Genomic DNA, 22578 nt, shown 5'->3' on the forward strand with positions numbered 1-22578 from the left:
TGGCAAATCGGCTTCAACTGCTCGACATTGCCGTCAACAAATCATTTAAGGGGGGACACGGGTCTTAGAATGGTAAAAAATGCACAAAAAAATTTTATTTTGAGAAAAACGTATTTTTGGAACATTTGTACCTTCATGCACCTGTCCTGAAAATATCAACGCTGAATTTGATCAGGAAATACAATAAAACTGACCTTTAAAACATCCTGAAAGCCACGAAATGGCCCAGAAGGAGAAAAATTTCTTCAAAATTCTCGTGTGCTCCGCAGGCGAAGCAGGCGGCCGATAGCCGCCATCTTGGGCTTTTTCTGAAGCTTGTTTCTTTGTGCACATTTTGTGGCATGTCAAAATGGCGTCTCTAGCAGAACGACTACCATCACAAGTTTTCCGAAAGCCATTCTCAACCGCTGATTGGCCGGCGTGCACGTTCCGAGGCGAGCCCCGCGTCTCGCATTTTCCATTGGTCACTGCGAATGGCGGCATTTCCTTTTTTGTTTATTTTGCCACTGCAGCAGCTGCTGTGCATGTTTCTTTCCTGCTCTTGCAATCGCATCAATCGCTCTTGCAGTCGGCACTGATCTTTTGGACATATGTGTACCTTTCCGGGAAACGCGTCGCTGAAGAACAAAGACGACGGTATGCTGCCAGGGTCGCATATTGCGTCTGATGCAATGTGTTCTCAGCCTAGCTGCAGCACATTCGGCAGCATAGAATCATCACCAAGAACTGCCAGAGACATCTAAAACAGCATAAATATTTTAACTGTTCAGTTGATACTGATGAACTCTATCCACACCGCCGTTCGCAGCTTTTCATCACACCGCTTCTCACAAGTGATCCTGACAGCTCAGCGTTGTCCGCATTCCTCTGCCGCGACTTCCGAGGACAATTTTATTCTTTTTTTATTTTTTTTCTCGCAGAGTGTGCAATAAGTGCGGCGAGCGGGGACTTTCGTGCTGCAATGCGCAAGGGAGTGTGAATAGAAGCTTTTGCTTGAGCAAAGGACCCTGTGTGTGGCTCTCCATCTGCTGTACAGCAAAGTTCAGCAAAGGACCCTGCGTGCGGCTCTGCATCTGCTGTACAGCAAAGTTTTATTGTGGGACAGTGACCAATTTATTAGGTCAATTTGAGAAATATATGCCGCTGAGTTGTGGCCTTAAATCGTATGCAAGTATACTAATAGGGTGATGCCAACTTACTGCACTTAACTTAACCCGGTTCTGTGGAGAAAGTGGAGAAGTGGAGAAATATGGGAGAGGCCTTCGCCCTGCAGTGGGTATAGTCAGGCTGGTGATGATGATGATGATGAACTTACTGCACAAATTTAAGTATTTCTTTACCTTGTAGGGCACTGGAACAGGCATGTGAAGGGATAAATGTAACTTTTCATACTGATTCTAAGGGTAGTATGCAGCTTTCTGACAAGCTTTTGGAACTTTCTTTTTGCAGTGGTAGTACTGACACAAATTTAGTATAGATTTGAAGAATAGAGCTACACATTAATGTATTTCACATTGCTGTAACTGCATTCTAGAAAAAGTTACATTTGTCTGAAACTTCAGATGCATTTTTTTCATTTCGATGTTTTTAGACACTGCAGTCACCTTTGCAAGGCTTTTTTTATGTTTTTTATGAGTGGCATTGACAAATTAGGTATCATTGTAATTGTACTAAAACGATCTAAGGGTGTGGTGCTATTCATATTGCAGTAGTGCAGTTGTAGTAATTACAAACTAGCGTGGTATTGAGAGATAATTAAAAAGTGTATGTAGTAGGAGTGGGTCCGTTTCCTTGCCTCTAAGTTGTTTTCAATGAATAAACATAGTAGCATCAGCCCCAGGAGCATGTCTTTGGCATTGAGTTTATGCACTTACTTTTTGTGTTTGGCGGGGCGAAATTGCCTAAAGCCCCGTAAGAAGTACCCTTTGGTCATTCTTTTAAACTTCAGCAGTCCCTGAACGACTGTAGCTTTCAAACGTCCAAGTACGGCTGATCAAGGCTGGAAAGTGCAATTCAAATTGGGCCAAGAATAAAATTAATTATTTCAAGACCCACTTCCCCCCTCAAGGATAGGCTGCTGAAGCGTTACGACTGGCTGATGCTGCAAGACCATCAGCTCACACAGCATGCTCCGCTTAGCCAAGTGGTGAACTGGGTGTCCGCGGCATGGAATGAAGCTGCGGGTGAACTGATTGTGCGATGAAACCTCGTTAATATGTACTCGCTAAGTAGTTGCGGTTAAAACGTTGTGACGATCCCCGGCTGAGCCGCTATTGAAACCCATTGGCCGCTTAAGGCGTAGTGGCTCAGTGCCTACCTGTTAATACGCACTTTTCGTTGCAGTTCGGCTGACACCGTGCTGCGACGCAAAACGTTTTCACCTTTCCAAAAAGCGTTATGAACATGCGGACTGCCGATTATACAACTATAGTATGCTAAAAAGTCTTCTGGAGAAAGTATGCGCTTATTTTGACCATGTTCCAACGAACGCTGTTCGCCACGGTGATGTCCATATCTATCTTCCCATCTTCCTTTCTTTGCTTTGTGGATGTGGTGCGCAACTGGTGATCGCATTTTCTGCATTGAGCTGTGGTGCTTTGCGAAGTGGTTGCTGCGAGTGTGTGTGTGAACGGGCGGCACTATGCCCCTCCCCAAAGCGATGAGGATATCGAGAATGAGGACAGCGGCGATCACTTGGAAAGAGCCGATTCAGGCCCTACTGTGACGGAAGCCGCTCAGGCAATAACTGTTATGAGAGCGTTTGCTGAGAAGATGGGCCTTATGGAGAAGCTTGCTCGTGGTCTCGCTGATTTTAAGACAGCTATTGTCACTGCGCAGCCACCACGGCGGCAACTAAAAATGACCGACGTCTGGTCAGCAGGACTGGAATAAAGTGCACGTATGTGTATTCACAGGAAATTTACAGTGCCTGGTTTTTTTCTTTAAGAAATGGCAAATTTGTTGTAATCGGTTAAGGCGTACTGCCCGATAGTACATACTTTTGCCGCGTCTCTGCCAACTATGTATTAACGGAGGTTTACTGTACACTGGGCTGAAGCAAGGACTGTGCACTGGGGGAAGAAGTCTGCAACAAAAGGCGCAATGATGTCGTCAATGATGATGATGAGTGAACAGTGGACATCCTAACAAAGTGCATGTTCTAGTTAATGCCATTTTGTAGTGAAAGCTATACTAGGCTAGTAGAAACGAGTTTCGCCATTCCTGTCATAGGCCACAACTGTACGTGTGCTGTAACCATGGTAACCAGCCGCGCCATTCCACATTTGCTCTGCTGCTGTGCAGACTCGTGACATGACATGCCTCTTTATGCAGCCTTGCTGCACATGCATAAACCGTTCGCTGGTCTCCTCCACTGTGCAGAGTCTCCTTCATCGCATATGACTCCATAGGATCATAGGATCAGAGCGACTAACTTCGCAGCTGAACATACAGGCCTAAGAGCCTGTAACAAATGGCCTGCGCTTCCTAGTCGGGTGCCGCGGATAAAGAAGTGGACAGTGAGCGAGCATGCAGTGCGCAACCTCTTCGGAGACTGCGAGAAGCTGTGTGGGATGACCCAGAAATCTTTGCTTGGTGTGAGGACTCCCGACAGCATACGAAACACGAAAGGCTAAGCATGCGTCAATGAAACGTCGGAGAAACAGGAAGAACATCTCGTGAAGCGGCAGTGTCAAGACGTGGAGCAACAGAGTCGTTGAGCCAAGCTTTCACTGTGTATATCCTAGCCTAGCAGAGCTAAGCCACTGCCGAATTTTTTCATTCATCTTGCATTTGGGTGAACTTCTTTGTTTTTTCTGACCTCCTGAATTTCAGAGGTCGGTCTATAGTCGACGCCTGTCTAGATTCGAATAAATGCTGTATATATTGTCACAACATTTGACTTGTATAGTATGCAAGTGGAGGGCCCTTTGACATAGCCTGATAGGAACCAATGTGATTCCCTGTGCATGTATGGGGAATGCAGCCAAGGCCTGCCTGGTGGCACCCCGGTGCAAGATCCACAATGACTCTAGCGTGGCGCTGGGTGGAAACCTGCTGGCTGCCCTGGTGCCCTGTGGTCTGCTGGGAGCCTCCCTGTGCGTGTACTCGCTGCGGCCGCGGGGCACCCTGCTGCACACTTGGAGCTTTGGGGCCAACGCCATCTCGGTCAGCCTGTCCCCCATGGCACGGTATCTGGTTGTTGGCTTTGCCGCCACCCGTGGCTACTTCACCCAGGAGCGGGAGGCGAGTGCCCTTTTTTTATGCGAAGCACGATACAGCGCAATCTTGTTACTACGAGCCCAGTTACAACTCTGATAATATAAGACCAAATTAGGAGGCCGATAACCCAGTTTGCATGTTGTCGCAGTAGACTTCTCAACAGTGAACAGCGCCTAAAATTGAATAAAGTTAATCCTGGATAGATCGAACTGGATAGAGCCACAGCCTAGTATAAGAGGCCTAATCGTGTTACCCATGCATTGTAAGTGTAATAACTAGGAGTATGCAAATACTTGAATCACCAAATACAAATTGAATAAAAAGTTTTCGAATTACAGTCAAACCCATTTGTAGCAATATTGAAGTGCAATGGAAATATCATTGTTATAACCGACGATTGTTATAACCAGGCTAGGCCAAAAAGAAAAAAAAGGAAAGAGAGAAAAGGATAAAGTTTTAAGCCACGTACAACGCGAGCGAAGATCACAAAAGTATCTATTTGCACTGCATTTTGCAGTTGCTCCACGAGGCGTGTGCGCTCCACACTTTCCATCCAACGCCACCCATTACCAGGCGTCAAATAGTGGCACTCACTTTCTGTGCTGGTGCTCGTTAAGTCCCCTTCTCGGGCTGGCGTGTTTGGTCAGAGAATTTCATGCACTATGAGGAGTGCAGCTTACATTTACCCCAGCAATCACGGTTGTAAACCAGTGGGCTGTTTCCAGCTCGAACGCAGGATGGCAGCGCACGAGCTGCTGGTTAGCGTATGCTGCGCTCACGCCTGTTCTAGTCTAGCACCATGCGCAGACACGCGGTGTGTGTGCTCTGGAATTATTTTCAGGTTTGGTGTTTTCACAATCGTCGTCTGGTGTATTGTCTACCGAGAATCCCTTGCGTGTGTGCTCTGGAAGTATTTTCAGGTTTGGGGTTTTCACAATCGTCATCTGGTGTATTGTCTACCGAGAATCCCTTGCTAGAGGAACCTTTCCACAGAAATTTTTCTTCAGTACCTCTAAACGCGTTCATTATCCCCCCATTTCGCGAAAACGCGACCCAAGGAATGCTAGTCAAGCGTCCGCGATTTGGCTGTAGAGCACGGCCAGCCCAAACGGAGATGCCCATAAGAGAACCGTGCAAAGGGCCAGATGCTGCTTTCGCCATTCCTACATCACACGAGGTGCAATCGATCTGCTGACGGTCGTGTGCGCATTGCAAGCGCCGTGGTCATGCTATGGTCGCGAGGGATGCGCAGTCAGCGTGAGGAAACCAAAATTATCGCAACAGTTATTCGATGCCACTGCTAGACGGCACCTCTTCTTGCTGGAAGCCTGGTGCTAATAGTGCTGAATAATAAGGAGACGGAAACTGTAAACTTAGGCTGAAATTTGTTTGGATCCGCATTTAACACGAGGCGGAAACCATACAATAAAATTTTCAGAAAAGCTTCGTATTATTTGCAGGTTTTTATGGTAAATCAGTGATGCTGGAAGCTCGCTAATTCAGACAGGGAGGCTGCATCAAGGCGCGACTCCATAGCCAGTGATCGTCCAAATAGTAGACACAGCCTTTGTCCAGGAGGTAGTCCAGGGTAGTCGTCACCTTATTCAAGGAATGGTGCTAGCATTTACAGTGAAAGCTCGTTAATTCGAACCTCGATAATTCGAATTTTCGGATAATTCGAACTACACTACTTGGTCCGCCCAAGCTCCATAGAGATCTGTGTATAAAAAAGCCCGTTAATTCGAACGCGAATCGGTTCCGCTACGAATAATTGGAACTACGCGCTGCCACGTCTGGGCGGCTTGGCGCACATCACGCGGCAAAAATAAAGAAACACTCCGCGATCAGTAGGCATAATTAGAGGCTGCGCACGTCCAAAACAGGGACAGAATATGGAGCCAGGTAAAACCATGGAAGAGTGGGTAAAACTTAAATGGCGCCATGACCGGCGTGGCGGTCGGCGGCGTTGGAGGGAGGGGACGGCGGCCGCGGCAAGGTCAGTGCATGGCCGCGCAGCGGCGGCTGCCTGTTCTCTCTTCTGTGCAACCTCTGTAGCTTGCAACTAAATACTCGTTAATTCCAACCCTGTCAATTTTGTAATAGGGATAAGTACTGTCGGCCCCAGCCAACGCCCATTAAAGGCTATAATCTGGGACAGGCACTTTAGGTTAATCTTTTTTTTTTTTTTTTTTTTTTTGCGCTAGCCATCCATTCTTCCACCCATCAGCCGTCAACAGAAGCACAGTCAGCCGCGATCATGAAGTCGGCTTTTAGCACCGGTCGTTCCAATGATTGGAGTGGCAGTAGACGGCGGCGCCGCCTGCCCCAGTCGCTCTAGCATGATAAAGCGAACATACTGAAAAGGAGGCTTGCACAACGGGACAAGCGCTGGTACTTTGCCAAGTTCGCTTTTGTCCCCCCTGCCGGAGCTAAAGTCAAAAGATAAACACGCCGTTATCACTGCGCAGCATCTTGGCGCACTGCCAAGAAATGTGTTGAGGACCGTGAAGGCGGGAAACGGAGCGATGCACTAACTACTGACGCCTTTATTTATTTTTTTCGGATTCGTAGGCACAAATCGGGGCTGGGTGAGTTCATTATGGGAGCGAGTTGATTACACGACTAAATGTAAATGACGAAATACAGTACATTTACTGTAATACAAATGGTTTTAGTCAGTTTTTTCGAGGTCATTCGATAATTTGAACATCGAATAATTCGAACTTTTTTCCTGGTCCCATGAAGTTCGAATTAACGAGCTTTTACTGTATTAGTTTTGTTGACCTTATGGGAAGGGTGCCTAAACCACCATCTGTCCTCAAAGAGTTGAGTGCGCCCCCTCCATTTGTGAGGGCAGCACTTGTCACTGTGTACATGCGTATCAATGACTTATCAATGGCTCTCCACATAAAGGCTGCACCCTTCCTTTCTCTGGAGAGCAAGGCCAGAGCCATTGAGGCTTCCGCATTATTCCTGACTCTCCTACATCTTATCAACTTTAGAGATGCTGCCTCAGGTCCCTCAAACTATCGCTTGCCTCTCGCCTTCGAGTAGCGATTTTACGTTCATGACTTAACAAAGTCAGCCAACAAGTGCTCTCTGAATATAATATTTGCGACTTGTTTTTCATTGACAACAGTCTAAAGACTATTTTTGCGACGAGGAGGAAAAAGCCTCGAAAAAGCGCAGTGCCACTCCTCCCTGGTATGTGGGGACGCGGTAATAGCAGCGGGGTCGCCAGGGTATTATATGCGGAAAGCGCATGCGCTGCACAATCTTTCGAACGTTAAGAAGCGGCAAATCTTTCTTTCTTTCTTCCTTCCGTTTTTTTTTTTTTTTTTTTTTTTTTTTTAGCGCTATGCTATACGCGCGGCGTAGCATAAGATATGACTGCTGCGAATGTTAAGAAGCGGCAGGTTTTTTTTTTTTTTTTTTTTCTGGAGTCGTTTATTCTTGCATGTATGCATCGACGAAAACACGCGGTCAGCTGCGATCATGACACCGGCTTTTAGCATTTTTCGCTTCAAGCAGCATTTGCAGCTATCTCGCTTTCCAATGATTTCGTGGTAGTGGACTAGCCTGCCTCAAGCACGGTGTGATAAATCAAACCAGGCTTGTGCAATCAAGCCATCACGGGCACTCTGCCCAGTTCGCCCCCCCGCCACCGCAGGAGCTGTCAAAAAATAAACACGCCGCAGCGTTATCGCTGCGCAGTATCTTGGCATGCTGCCAAGAAATGAGCTGTGGATGAGACGACCAAAACGGAGTGGCGCACGCCATCGACATGCAAGTGAAAACGCTCACGATTTCTGCCCCGGTGACACAGAAACTTTGTTTTGAGTTGCCGCGGCGGTTCGAGCGGTGAGAAGGACGTAGTTCCAACAAGTTGAAAAATTTTCGCTCTGTCGCTGCCACTCGTTGCTGAAATTGCTCAGTCGCTTGCATGTAAGCGAGCTGGCCTTAACACTTTTTTTTTTTCCAAATTCTCGGGTGCAAAAGTGGAGGTGGGTTCATTATGCATGTGGGTAAATTACGCAACAAATACGGTATCGTTTTTTCGTATCGTAAGTGCCGTCACAAGCCGGTTTCTGTATATCGAATTATCAATATTGTGAAAGAAGGCCAGGTTCAGACGGCAAGGCAAGGTATGCCGTGTCAGCGTTTAATCTGATGGAGAAAAAACCCAAGCGCGCGCCGGAGCCGGCCTCGCGGGACGATGATGATGGTATGTACAAGAGGAAGAAGAAGATCATGGTATGTACAAATGAAAGAAGATCCGTGGAGGGCTCACACAATCTGCCCGGGGGGTCGGAAGCGGCCAGCCTGGCCGCTCCTAACCAACCGATGTGCCGCGGTGCATAAACGGCTTCAAGCGAGATACATGAACAATTTCAGTTCCACGGTGGCGTCGGTCAGCTGGGGGATCAACAGGTGTGACTTGGTAGTTTACTGGGGAAGTTTGGTTGATTACCTTGTAGGGACCAAGATAGCGGCGCTGAAATTTATCACTAAGGCCAGGGGTGCGCAGTGGTGTATAGAGCAGTACTTCGTCACCAGGACGAAAAGAGACCACGCGATGCTTCGAATCGTAGCGACTCTTGTGGTCTTGCTGGCACGCTTCTGTGTTGAGGCGGGCAAGATGGCGGCATCTGGCCACACGGGATAAGAACTGGGCTGGTAATGATGAGGAGTAGTCGGGCGTAGAGAAGATGGAGGTGTCGAGGATTGTAGTGGGAGGACGGCCGAAAACGAGGAAAAATGGGGAGTAACCGGTAGTCCGCTGTACTGCAGTATTATAGGCGAATGTGACGAATGGTAGAACAGTATCCCAATTTCGATGATCCGGTGTGATGTACATGGATATCATATCCGATAGGGTGCGGTGAAATCGCTCAGTCAGACCGTTAGTCTGGGGATGGTAGCTTGAGGTTGTCTTATGGAGGGTGGATGACGCACGAAGAACTTCGGATACGACTGTCGATAAGAAGGCCGTCCCGCGATCACCTAGAAGCACCCGAGGAGCGCCATGACGCAATACAATTGACTGCAAAAAGAAATTAGCTACCTCTTCAGCGGAACCAGTCGGTACAGGGGCCGTCTCAGCATAGCGTGTAAGGTGGTCGACAGCTGTTATAATCCAATGGTTACCCCCATTGGAGAGAGATAGGGGACCATATAAGTCGATGCCGACTTTGTCGAATGGTGTGGCGGGGCATGGAAGGGGCTGTAGGAGACCAGCGGGGGAAGAAGTCGGCCGCTTGCGACGTTGGCACAGGTGGCAGGAAGCAACATATTTAGCTATGGTGGTAGACAAGCCAGGCCAAAAGAATCGTCTTTTCACACAGTCGTATGTTTTGTTAAAACCAAGGTGACCTGCAGTAGCGTCATCGTGGAAAGCCGCTAGTATACGTGGGCGAAGCACACGCGGTACGACTGGGAGCCAGCGAGTTCCATCAGGATAATACACGTAGCGGCGTAGTATGCCATCTTCAAGCTTGAAATTGCGAAGCTGTCGGCAAAGTCTAGCGTTGGGTGGGCTCGAAGCGCCGATAAGGCGGTCGATGATGGGCCGACAGTAGGCATCAGCTAATTGCTGTGAGCGGAGAGCGTGCTCGTTCTCAGAGCCGTCAAAAGAAACTGCAGTGATATGCGTCGGTGGAAGCGATGATCGGCTCTGGTCAGAGGTGGAAATGCATTGTGAAGAAAAACAGCAGGCTGATTCCGAAACCGGGCAGCGAGAAAGAGCGTCGGCGTCTTGGTGTTGCCTACCCGATTTATAAACGACGTCAAATTGGTATTCTTGCAGGCGTAGAATCCAACGGCCAAGTCTGCCTGTCGAATTTTTCAGTGAAGATAACCAGCAAAGAGCATGGTGATCGGTCACAACTGTGAAATGCCGACCATATAGGTAAGGGCGAAACTTTTGAACAGCCCAGACGACGGCGAGACATTCCTGCTCTGTAATGGTGCAGTTTTTCTCAGCTGGAGTCATGGTCCGACTAGCGAAGGCAATCACTTTCTCACGCGAAGTTGCATCGCGCTGCAGAAGGACAGCGCCAAGACCGTGACCACTGGCATCAGTATGCATAATGGTAGGAGCGCTGTCGCTGAAGTGGCCAAGAACGGAATCTGATGTAAGGGCGTGCTTTAGGTTGTTAAAAGCAGTGTTGCACTGTTCAGTCCACATGAAAGGGCTGCGCGCTTTAAGTAGTTCATGAAGTGGCGCAGCAATAGTTGCAAAATGCCTTATAAATCGCTGGAAATAGGATGCCAGGCCGAGGAAACTGCGCAAATCTGTAGTCCGTTGCGGACGAGGAAAGTTCAAGACCGTGATTATTTTTTCAGGGTCTGGGCAAATGCCGTCATGGCTAACCAGATGTCCCAATATTTTAATTTCTTTCTCTGCAAAGTGGCACTTCTTGGTGTTGAGCTGACGGCCCGCTGAAGCAAGACACGTGAGGACAACATTCAGGCACGTGAGATGGTCAATGAAAGTTGACGAAAAGATAACAATGTCATCCAAGTAACATAAGCAGGTTCTCCATTTGAGGCCACGAAGTACAGTATCAATCATTCTTTCAAATGTTGCAGGTGCGTTACAAAGGCCGAAGGACATAACATTAAACTCGTAAAGTCCGTCGGGAGTTGCGAAAGCGGTTTTTTCTTTGTCGTCCTCGTGCATAGGTATTTGCCAATAACCTGAGCGGAGGTCTAAGGTCGAGAAATATTCGGCACCTTGGAGAGAGTCAAGGGCGTCATCAATACGCGGCATCGGGTAGACGTCTTCGCGAGTAATTTTGTTGAGTGCGCGGTAATCAACACAAAATCGTACCGATCCGTCCTTTTTTTTAACTAATACTACTGGAGAGGACTATGGGCTTGTTGATGGACGTATAATATCGCGACGGAGCATTCATTGACATTTTCTTCAATTACTTTTCGTTCCGAGAGAGAAACCCGATAAGGTTGTCGGCGTACAATTGAGTTACCTTCGGTAAGGATGCGGTGATGTGCAACACTAGTCAGTCCCAGTGGTGGGGAAGTGGCATCAAAAATGGCATGGTGGGCTTGAAGCAATTGCAGCAATTCTTGACGTTGGTGCGGCATGAGGTTCGGATTGATCGTCTTCGACAGCATGGAAAGAGAGACTTGCGATGAATCATGTTGCGGAGGTAGCGGGGCAGTGAGTACCATCATGGATATAGAGTGAGCGTCCACTATGCATGGCAGGGAAGTTCCTTTAGTCAGCACAAGGGATTCACGGGAAGTGTTCGTGGCAGCTACTATCGCTGAGCTGCAGCGGAATCGTACAAGACTTGATGGGAAGGCGATTCCACGTGCAAGATGACGATGAGATGGTGCGATGAGTACATCCCTGTCACTGATGTGTTCAGAAACAACGGTAATAAGTGTTTCGCACTGTGGCGGCAATACAGTATCATCTGTGGCAATGAGGGAATGATGCCGCGCAGAAATGTCAGATGAAAAATCACTGTCTGTCATATGGATGACACGGTCGCCACAAGAAATTAACGCTGAAGTGGTTGACAAAAAATCCCACCCAAAAATTATCAAATGCGCACATGGTGAAAGCACAGCAAACTGCACATGGTGGCGGACGCCGTCTATAACAACTCGAACTGTACACTTTGCTGAAGGGTGCAGAGGGACGCCATTTGCTCCACGAAGTTCAGGTCCATCATATGGTGTCGTTACTTTCCGCAAACGGTGGCACAAATCAGCATGAATAACAGAAAGTGCAACCCATGTGTCAATCAAAGCTTCAACCGGTAATCCGTCAGCTAAAATGGAAATCATATTATACGGTCGATGAGGAGGACTTTTTGTAAGTTCGCAAAGTGCAGTTTCACCTCCGGAAACTGCATCGCTTAGTTTTTCGAATTACGGACAGGAACAGTTGTTGCTGGTCGAAGTGGCTAAACAGAGCGGCGGTATGGGGAAGGGGACCGGCGTCGGGATACATGAGCCCCACTTGGTTCAGACGAGGATACCGGCGGGGGAGAGAATTGACGAGGTTGGCTGGGAATTGGTCGTCGCTGATTATATGCAGGTATGTCACTTTCGAAGGCGTCATAACTACGTCGCTCGTTCTAAATACATCGGCGATAAAAGCGAGCTACTATATGTCATCGAATTCCACAATAATAGCACACTGGGCGAGAGGGGCGCCAAGGTGCGTAATAGGGTGCCGTAGGTTGAGCCGTCGTCATGGCGTTGATGTGGTTATAGGGTGGTGCTTGGGGTGGGGGAACAAATGGAGGAGGGGATGCAGCGACGTGAGCATAGGTCGGTGCTGGGCGAGGTGCAGGAGAATCAGATGTGACAGGGTGGTTGATAGTGGCCAACTCTTCTTTAATGATGTGGCGGAGGCCGGCGTCGTTAGAAGGAGGAGACGAATGATCGCACCCGTGCCAGCAGAAAGGGCTGAGGGCTTGGAGCTCCTCGCGGATTATCGCTCGAATCATGGCTTGTAGATCGAGGTCAGTAGAGGTCGGGGCAGTAGTGAAGCCGGGCTGCAATCGGGAGGACTGTAGCTGGTCGAGGCGTTGGCAGGTCGTTATAATGGAATCAACACTTGATGGATTCTGGGCAACTAGGGTGTTATAAGCCATTGAATTGATTCATAGTGTACACGTTCAGATTCCGGCATAGTGGGACTGATACGCCGAAAGAGTGCCAGCACGGCCTCTATGTATGATGCATAGGACTCATCGGGACCTTGACGGCGGCTAGCGAGCTTGTTCCTTGCGATCTCCGTCCGAACAGCTGGGTCGGTGAAGTACTGTCGGAACTGCTGCTTGAAGGTGGGCCAGTTTGGGGTGTGGAGCTCGCGGTTAATAAACCAATTTCTGGCGACCTCAATAAGATAGAAAGATGCGTTCAGAAATTTCAAAGCATCATCCCACCGGTTGTAGGCACTGCAGCGTTCATAAGTGTCAAGCCAGTCATCTACGTCTTCGTCGCGACGACCAGCGAACAGCGGCGGGTCGTGTTGTCGTGTGGGCACCATCGGAGGCAGTCATCTACGTCTTCGTCGCGACGACCAGCGAACAGCGGCGGGTCGTGTTGTCGTGTGGGCACCATCGGAGGCGGCGGTGTAGCCGAGGTAGAGGGTACGGCCGGGTCGGGACTGCTCTCGGTTGACATGACGATGTTAGTTGTTAAACGCCGACCAGAACGTAGCTCCAGTGAGAGGCAGGGCACAAGGAAGCAAGGGGATCGAATTTCACCTCCACCACTTGTGAAAGAAGGCCAGGTTCAGACGGCAAGGTCGTGAAGGCAAGGCAAGGTATGCCGTGTCAGCGTTTAATCTGATGAAGAAAAAAAACCCAAGGCGGGACGATGATGATGGTATGTACAGGAGGAAGAAGATCATGGTATGCACAAATGAAAGAAGATCCGTGGAGGGCTCACAATATATCGAACTATTTCACGATCCCCTTCGAGTTCGATATATCCGGGTTCAACTGTATTTTGCACTCTGTTCTCTGCGCACGTCAGTAAAAACCACTCCTCCTTTCGCATGGCCTATGATTCACTTTTAGTGTTTGTCACTAGATGTCGCCACAGTGTTTTTAATGCCTTGGATGTAGCGATGACCGCGGCCCAATAAAACTTTCGTCAATGAGGTGTAAATTCCTGTGCCCTAATTAAGCCTTGAGAGGTAAAACTGAAATGAACGCTACTGTGTGATAAAAAATGTCTAATTACTGTCTGGCGGGTGAGATTTATATTAGTTTTCGGTACATTATTTTCATCTGCGCACAATCGTCATCGTGTCCACTGCTCACGGTTTCGAGCATTGGTTGACATAAAGCCGGGTTCCATGCACTGATTGAAGAATTCGCAGATTATATATTCAACTAGTATGGTGATTTTATAAAAACTTACTTAGTCAATACGCCTGTCACTTAATTTGTGCAGTGTGCATTACGAGCTATGCGGAGTCACCTCGGAAGTGTTGTTCTTTCCACGCACTGTTGATCTCATCTACTATTTCAAATTCTGCAGGTTGTGGCTCAGATATTCAAGCTGACTCCACCTGACACAGACACTTCTTCATCTGTAAGTACCGCCATCCATCTTGCTTAGAAGTAACATTATATTGTTGTTGGTCATTGCACTACTGCTTTTGTTGTTAAATGCCTGTTAAAGGCCTTACACGAGTATATACGGTATTACATACCACATTGTTTGAGGCAGTGAGCTAACAGGGCTGTTGAAACTGCTATCAGTTGTGTTTGGGACTGCCAGCTCCTTTGCCCTCTGTGTGAGACTCCTTTCTTCTCATGCAGACGAGCGGAGGAGGCCAGCTGCAACAGGTGGGCAACCTGAGCCAGCCAGGCGGCATCATTGGCCAACCACCCATCAGCCTCAACTCTGTGCGCTGGCTTCCCCGCCCTGGGGAGGGGCTCATCTATGGCACCAACCGGGGCTCCCTCTGCATCTGCCGACCCCTGTAAGTGAGCACTTCTATACCTGTGGCTTAATAGAGACTTTTAGTTTACCGTTGCCGCTTACCGCAGCCGTCTACTGCTACCATGCGGAATCCGCCTGAATTTGACAGGAACGTGGCGCCATCTGTCGCCCTCGAGGTGACCTGCTCATGCATACTGACGTATCTCGCGATAGCGCTAATGAAAAGTCTCTGATGTGCTCTCCCCTTCAAGCGCCTCTAATGGGAAAGCATTTCTTGTCTCGTGCTTGGCGTGGACAGAGCCTGTTGTCAGAGTGTGTTGGCAGAATGGATCTGTACAAACGGTCAATCATTAATAAGAAAAAATATTGTGTCATCGCCAGGAATCAAACCACCATTTTTCCGTGCATGCAGACCACTACTCTACGCAAGCTTCCTGAAAAAAGAGTCCGTAATTCTTCTTGTCTAGCACTGGAGGGTGCTGAGAGGAAGGACAACAGCGGCAGTAGGAAGAAAAGAAAAGAAGAAATAAGAATAGAGATTAAAAAATGAACTGAAATTTTTATAAACGGTTCGAGAGTATAGTTTATGGGAGGCAACAAAAGCATTTCGAAATCTGCGCATGTAAAATTTAAAAAAAAAAATAAAAAGATGATAAATCTCCCATTAGACAGACGCGTGGCACAGCCTGGCGAGGTTGACACAAAACACTACAGCATAACGGTCTTTGTTTTTGCATTAATGTATTTAAGCAGACTTAACTGCACCCCTGGAATTTTTTCCTTTCTAAAAATGCTGTCATGGTGAATACATTCAGTTACAAATTATGATGTCACGGCCGCATTCAAGTGATGGTTAATGTCAGTGCATGGCAGGATGAATGGAATGGGCTATCTCTCAACACCGGGGCTATAAGAAGTCTCCTTGCCAAGCGTCAGACACCTTTTTACATTCTTTACTATTCCAACAACCTAGGGCACACCATTTTGAATTTTTAAATTGCAACTGATTGTCCTCCACAGCAACTTCCCCTCTCGTAAAAGAAAGAAAGAGTCTTGCTGTACATCCATGCTGACTACTGTACAGCTGCTGTTTCTGGGCTCCTCCTCTTCATCTCTTTTCTATCTGTCTTCTTTGTTCCCAGCTGCATTTTCTTTGTTCTTTGTTCCCAGGATGGGCTATACTTCTTGTGTGCGTTGTAAACTCTGCAACCAGCTTGACACTTGTGCCCACTTCTCCATGTGTGCACATACCTTATTTACTCATGTGAAACCCACCCCTGCCATAACCTGCACCCCTAACTTTGAACTCAACGAAAAACAAAAATCCGTGTATAACCCATACGTTTATATGAAAAAAAAAAAAAAAAAAAAGAGCACTAGCAAGATACAACTGCAGACTCGATGACCATTTCATTTTCAGAACATTTATTCAACCGACCGCCACAACGTCACTGGGTATTCGATTCTCAGTCATCGCCACTCTTATAGACATAGGTAGACGTATTCGGGGCCATCCAAGCTGTTACTGATGGCACATTTTTTGAACCTCTTACGCACCAAGTCGGCCGGTATCATTTTCCACGTGTCCACGATCCACTGGCAGAAAGGTGGAATATTACGCCTTCGCACACATCCCGTTGGTGTGAAGGCTTAAAAGTCGTCGGCCGAGGCGCACTCATGGTGCCAAAGCACAGCAGGCCAACAGTGCAAACTGGGCTGACTGGGTGTTGAAACAGCACCTGAAAAAAAGCCCAACAACCGCTGGCTTAACAAAATGAGACCAATGGCGTGGAGAATAAACAGACTGTGACATGAATGTGGATTTGGCTGCGCCTTTTGTTGGCTCCTTAGACTATGACATGAATGTGGATTTGGCTGCGCCTTTTGTTGGCTCCTTATTGGCTTGACAAGCGTTTATGACAATGGGGATGGTCTACCCCCCCCTCCCCCCCACCTTCCTGGAGAAAAAATTTGCTGATAACTCACACCCCCACTTTTTAAACGCATTTTTTTTTTTAAATTTGATGCAGGTTATACACGAGTAAATATGGCATCGAGGCTGTTTTTAATGACTGGGGCCTGCAAATTTAGGCATTAAGAAACTCCGAAACAGGCAAACATGTAGGCTCTAAATAATGTTGAAATCAATGCTATGAACAAAAAGTAGGCATTTTAATTAATGCTCTTTATTTATTACCGACACATCTAGTTTAATACTTACTTTCTGCTTACTAACAGAAGTGCTGAAGTTAAACTTTGTTATAACGAAATTGTAAAAAATCCGAGATTTTTCATTACATGTAAGTTTTAATTATATGCAGTTTTTGCGTGACGACTCAAAAGGACAATGCAGAACAAAAACCAGATTAAGAATTGAATCTAATGGAAACCACCTTGAAAGTGTTTACAGTAAATCCGAATTACTCTAAGTTATAAAAACTGTGCAACGCCTTGCGATTACGCTGAGGGCATGGCGCAACTGTGGCAGCAGCCTCCGCCGCAGTTAGCACAACGCGTCTATGAGTGACCGCGGTAAGGAGGTGCGGAGTCAGAGTATAAGGGAAAGCGCGTGCGTTCGCGCTGCCGCCGGCCAGCAGGTGCCTTTGTCTTCACTCATGTTCTTTGGTCGCCACTGAACCAACTGTGCCTCGGATCGCCAACACCTTCCGCTGTTCTCCCTACCAACGACGCGCGAGAGCTTGCGAGCAACCGCATGGTAACAGTGGATGCACCCTGCTCGCCGGTTGTGTTTTTTTTTTCTTTGTCCTGTTACTTTGGGGGTGCCATTGGAAAACTGAAAACTTCGCTACATGGAAGTTTGTCACATAGAGGTTTAATTGTATCGGTAAAAAAGAAAAAAGATGAATTCGACCTATTCATGCAGTTGGCAGAGTAGAACAGTCAATGACTGGTCAGCTAAGCATGCATCGTATGCAATCCTTGAAGCACAGCACACTAAAGCACATTCTCAAAATGCCAAACTTGAAATTCCTTCTGTTTTCGGTGAGCATATAGCATACTTTGAAAACCTTCTTTCTTCGTCACATGAAGTCAGTGGAGCAAACCTAAAGCACGACAGTTCATAGGGGCTCAGGCCTTCCGGTGATGTGGCCTGAGCCCCTATGCTTGGGAGATCTCTGATTTAAAAAATAGTTTAAAGGCCTCTGTTTTCTTTCATACCAGTTTTTCCATATTCGTAAAAACAGTAGCGCCCTTTCCTTCCAGTCTCCAAAGTGCCGCTTGTACTGCTTGAACTATTTTCAATTATTCACCTGTTTAGAGTCTGGCCATTTCCAAATTTGTAATTATTCCTTTCAATGTTGAGAAATAGGCACATATGCATGCCAGGTCTCTTTCCGGGCTCGCCTCTTCAAACATAAACTTTTTAGTTTCCGCAGTCTGATATCTGCCCCCAAAAATGTTTGACAACTCCTTGGCAAATTGCAGTTCATTTGCTGTCGAGTGATCGTTGAAAGTCTCTGCTAGTAGGGCTTGCAATACCCCTTTTTTTAATTATTTGCTTGGTTTTTTATCTGTGTACAGAAGTTTTGCATGCTTAGCAGAGAATAACAGTTCCGTCCGTGGAAAAAAAAAAATCTTCAGACTGCAAAATGCACTGCCTGCAACAAGCGCCTGTCAATGCCTTTTCTTTCAGCATGTGAACACGAAATGAAATAGAGAAAGCGCTTGATGATGCAAATGTTATGAAAGGTCGCTCAAACCAGTTTCTTGCATTCTCGTAGCCAATTACGAAGAACTGGCATTGCACCACGGAGGGGTAAGCGGCTGAGCGTCTGACGAGGGGAGGGTAGGAAGATGAACTACAAGGGGTAGGCGGCCGAGAGTCAACCGAGCGACGAGCGAGAAGTGAGTGTGTGAATGAGCGAGTCTTGTGTGCGCTGAGGCGACGAAGCACTTACACCAACACTTTGGAAAAAAAAAAAGGTTTGGCATGACTTATGCCTTTGTGCTTGCGTCGGCGTATACATTTCATCGTACTTTGACAGATGTTGCAAAACAGGAAAACAACAGGCACCAAGGATCACAGTGCTTGATTTAGGCGTTTATGGGCAACAAGTCTGGTGAAATGGGATGTATTTCCTAAAAAGAAAAAATGGGAAAAGGCAGGCAAGTGTAAAAAACTCTGTTTAGGCATTTTTAGGCAAGTTCCTAAAGTTCTGGGCACTGCTGTGACTGCTGGCTGCAAGGTTTTCTGTAACAACTCGAGGCCTTGAAATGGATGCAATCACTGGTCTCCTTTGTTGCGCCTTTGTTCGCGCAGCAAGCCTATCTCCAAGGAGGATGGCGGTGGCCGACCGACATCCCGCTCAGGTCCGACACGGGACGCCACCAGCCCCTTTGTGATGCTCACCGACCAGGTGGACAGGACAGCCAGGAACACCACCATCCAGGTAAAAATGCATGTTGGCTGCTGCATTGTACCTTCTACAGTAAAATCTCTGTGATATGAATCCGGTTGATACGCATTTGCGAAATTCCCCAGCAGAGTGCATTGTGTACAATATGCAATATTATGTTCTGAATACTCTCCCGCACCACTAGATATGATACGAGCATGCAAACTGCGACCACAGCCTTGAGCACTACGCACTGCCCGCGCATAATTGATTCCGGGATCGCCAGCCGCGCGTTATGTACGAGCAGTTTGCGGTGACACATGGCCAGTACCTCGCCGACGGTGAGATTGTCCGTCTGGCTCGCACAGCGAAAAGTTTTCAGCGTGGCCTACAAATCGTAGACATCACAACTGCAGCAGTTTGCAACGCTGTGCGGCCCGCATGTTGCCATCTCCTGTCGTGCTGTACGCACCATGAGAAGTACACGGAGGTGGGCGGCCTGCACATTGCCGGCATCGTGATCGTTTTCCACGGTGCTAGATGTTTTCAGCGGCTCGCGGCCGTGAGTAGTAGTTGGCAGCGCACGTAACGGGCGCGCATGGACCGCTCATCGTAGACATCATGACCACAAATCTCACTGTACCCATCGCGAGCAGTCTGCGACGCCGCATGGCTGGCACGTCGCCATCTTCAGCACCGCGAGAAGTCCGCGGAGACATGTAGCCATCATCGCGATCGCCTGTCACGTTATGTGTGCAGCAAAGTGGCAAGCTATGACCGCTTGACTGTAACAAACCTTCTCGGCTGCAAACAGATAAACAGATCTGTGTGGCTCGTTTTGATGATAGGAATGTTCGGATGATACGAAATTTTTTGCGACCCCGTCAGATTCGTATCTCCGAGGTTCTACTGTCCAACGTACAGCAAGTGGGTCCATGCCATATACCTCTCCAATTTGTTTCTCCTCCTTCTTCTTTTCTTTTTTTGTGTATTTTTGTTCTTGGTAAAATCGGCAGCATTGACCACAGTGTCATTCAAGATCCCACAAAGGACCACGTTGACAAGACTGATAAGATTAAGAGCATGTGCGCACAGCATTTGCCAGTTGCAGCTTTGTCTGCTTGCAATGCTGCCAGCATGTGTGGCGAGCCAGCGTTGAAAGCAGACGAACGGCATCTTAGAGTGAAAGCTCTGCGCATTGCAAAGGTCGACCTCTTAGTCCCGCTGCGCAGAGAAGATGAGGATGTGGATGTGAGATGGGCGATACCACAGCGGAGCCGGAAGAGTGGGCTGCGAGGCTGAAGGCTGACTGCATTCAAAAGCTTGTTAAACGACTTGTTCAACCGGAACGTTGCACCACTTTTGCTCGACCATTCATTGAACCATGCTTTTAAGCCCGCCTAACTTTTTAAGAACTTTTGCGATATTTCAGGCCTGGAAAACCATCGTACACCGCATAGGAGCATGTACATTGTCGATATGAATTATTAGACTCAATATGTCAAGCGGTTATCGCTAAATAGTGCCTGTTCTTAGTGGAAGCCGGGTGCTGTAGTAGTGAATAATAACAAGACCAAAACTGTGCATTTAGGCTGATAATCATTTAGAGCTTCATATACCATATTTACACCATAACAGCCCCCCCCCCCCCCCCTTTCCCCTCTCTTTTTTTTGCTTAGCTCATTCCCATGTTTTGCATGTGCTCTTCGCAGTCACATTGTGATATGTTTCTTGTGGCTGCTGCAAGAGGGGGGGGGGGGCTGCAAGTAGGACTTCATTATATCGAGATTTGACTACAGTCGAGTCCACCTATAACAATACAATATTCAAGTGCCACGAAAATTTCATTGCTATAACTGATAATTGGTATAAACGGTTTGCACGAAAAAGCATAACTGCAAAGAGTGGTCACGGACGGCAAGTGGTATGGGAGCTCCGGCGAGGCATCATTTTGGTGGCCCCGAAAGAAGCCTTGTAAAAAATACGAGAAGGTTTCCGCGGCCGCCTCTCAGCTTCAGAAATCCCAAAGTAACGCTGGGGTGAGAAGATAGAGAGACAAAACTTTTATTTAAAAGCAGAGATTATTGGGGCATGCAAGTCCCTGGGCTGAAATCGCCCCAAGCATCTGACCACATACATCTCACTGGCTTGCACTAGCAGGGCCAACTGCTTCGCCTTTGTGGCCAGAATTGGCCCAGTGATAGGCAAGTTCTGGTCACGGACGCCAAGGAGCCACTCATAGAGGGCCTCCTCCACCTCTTTATAGGCACCTTGTCGAACGCGTTTGCGCCCACTGTCAAGCGAGGACTTTTCTTTGTCGAACTTCTCAGCGGAGCGAAGGATCGTCGACACCGTTGGTTTCGATAGTGCGTACTTCTTGACCATGTCACACACTTTCTTACCCTCTTTGTAGTCCTTCACGATGCTGCAGTTCGTCTCCAAATTGATAGCCGTGCGCTTTCTTTTCACCGGCAGTGTCGTCCGATAATCGGCGCGCCGATCAGCCACCTTCCGTTTCGGCGGCGATTCAAATGAGACAGAGAAACCACTTGGTCAGGAACGACTTCGACGCAATCAACTTGCACAAACAACCACATCCCTCATAGTAGAACTGCGCAGAATGAGGGGCACAAATCAGCGCTGTCGGCGCGTTGGCAAAGTCCATTCGTGTTTCAGAGGATGGCGCGGCGTAGTGCTATGGGCGCAGCCCATTTGTGTGAGGAGGGTTGGAAGGGCGGCGGGAGAAAGGTGCACGAGGCTGGCAATGCGGAGAAGGGCCAGAAAACAGGTTCTACTGTATCAGCGGGGAGGCTGCAGAAGCTGGAATTTCTTTCTTTCTTTCTTTTTTTTTTCTTTTTTTTTCTTTTCTTTTCACTTTTTTTTTTTTTCTCTCTTTTTTTTTTTTTTTGCAATTATTTCGTATTCCGCTGCGTTTTGGCACGAGCACTCAGGAGCTAGACTTGCTGGTATATAACCGATAATGCAGCATGGGGGCATTGAAGTAAGCGGGTTATTTTACTTTAGAAAACATATAAAAGTGGGCGGTGCAGCAACTTTTCATTTTTGTAACCGATATATTGTTAAAACCGGTATCATTATAAGTGGACTCGACTGTAGTAGTAAACGCCGTTTGAAGCTAACGATGCTAAAAACCGCTGTCATGGTGACAACTGACCATGTGATTCCTTCTGCGTGTGAGACGGCAGTAGGTTGAGACTGGCACATGATCGAATCATAATGCCTCACGTCTCTGACAGTGCCACCACTTTAACGAACCTATGCGCACGCACTGCATTCCACGAGTTTATTGACTTCGTTGCACTAAGACCTTTAGAACGGTCGAGAGCAGGTGTAGAAAAAGACATTGCCAAGGAGTTTAGCGTTGTATTTGACGCTGTGTTGATGGTATTGAACTCAAGACAGAAGATTGAAGTGCTAATTGACGACGTTCACTCCAAACGTGCAATGAAGAACGTTCAGAAGTGTGTTAGCATTGTCACCGCGTCGACGGGTGCTTCTGCATGTTATTACATTTCAGCATTTTGTCACTGCTGAGGGG

General features: G+C 47.6%; 1 protein-coding gene across 7 annotated transcripts in view; it reads left to right on the plus strand.

Moving 5' to 3' along the window:
• LOC146199851 (activating molecule in BECN1-regulated autophagy protein 1-like) overlaps window positions 1-22578 on the plus strand; it is an 80616-nt gene that overhangs the window by 53800 nt on the left and 4238 nt on the right. For all 7 annotated transcript variants that reach the window (XM_084595267.1, XM_084595265.1, XM_084595268.1 and 4 more), the window contains 4 exons: window positions 3986-4245; window positions 14254-14307; window positions 14538-14701; window positions 18944-19073. In XM_084595267.1, coding sequence (XP_084451393.1) covers window positions 3986-4245; window positions 14254-14307; window positions 14538-14701; window positions 18944-19073 — 608 coding nt within the window. The remainder of the gene's footprint in view (window positions 1-3985; window positions 4246-14253; window positions 14308-14537; window positions 14702-18943; window positions 19074-22578) is intronic.

Source organism: Amblyomma maculatum, chromosome 2 (assembly GCF_055883805.1).
Source record: "Amblyomma maculatum isolate TAMU_Amacu chromosome 2, ASM5588380v1, whole genome shotgun sequence".
NCBI classification, from domain to species: domain Eukaryota; kingdom Metazoa; phylum Arthropoda; class Arachnida; order Ixodida; family Ixodidae; genus Amblyomma; species Amblyomma maculatum.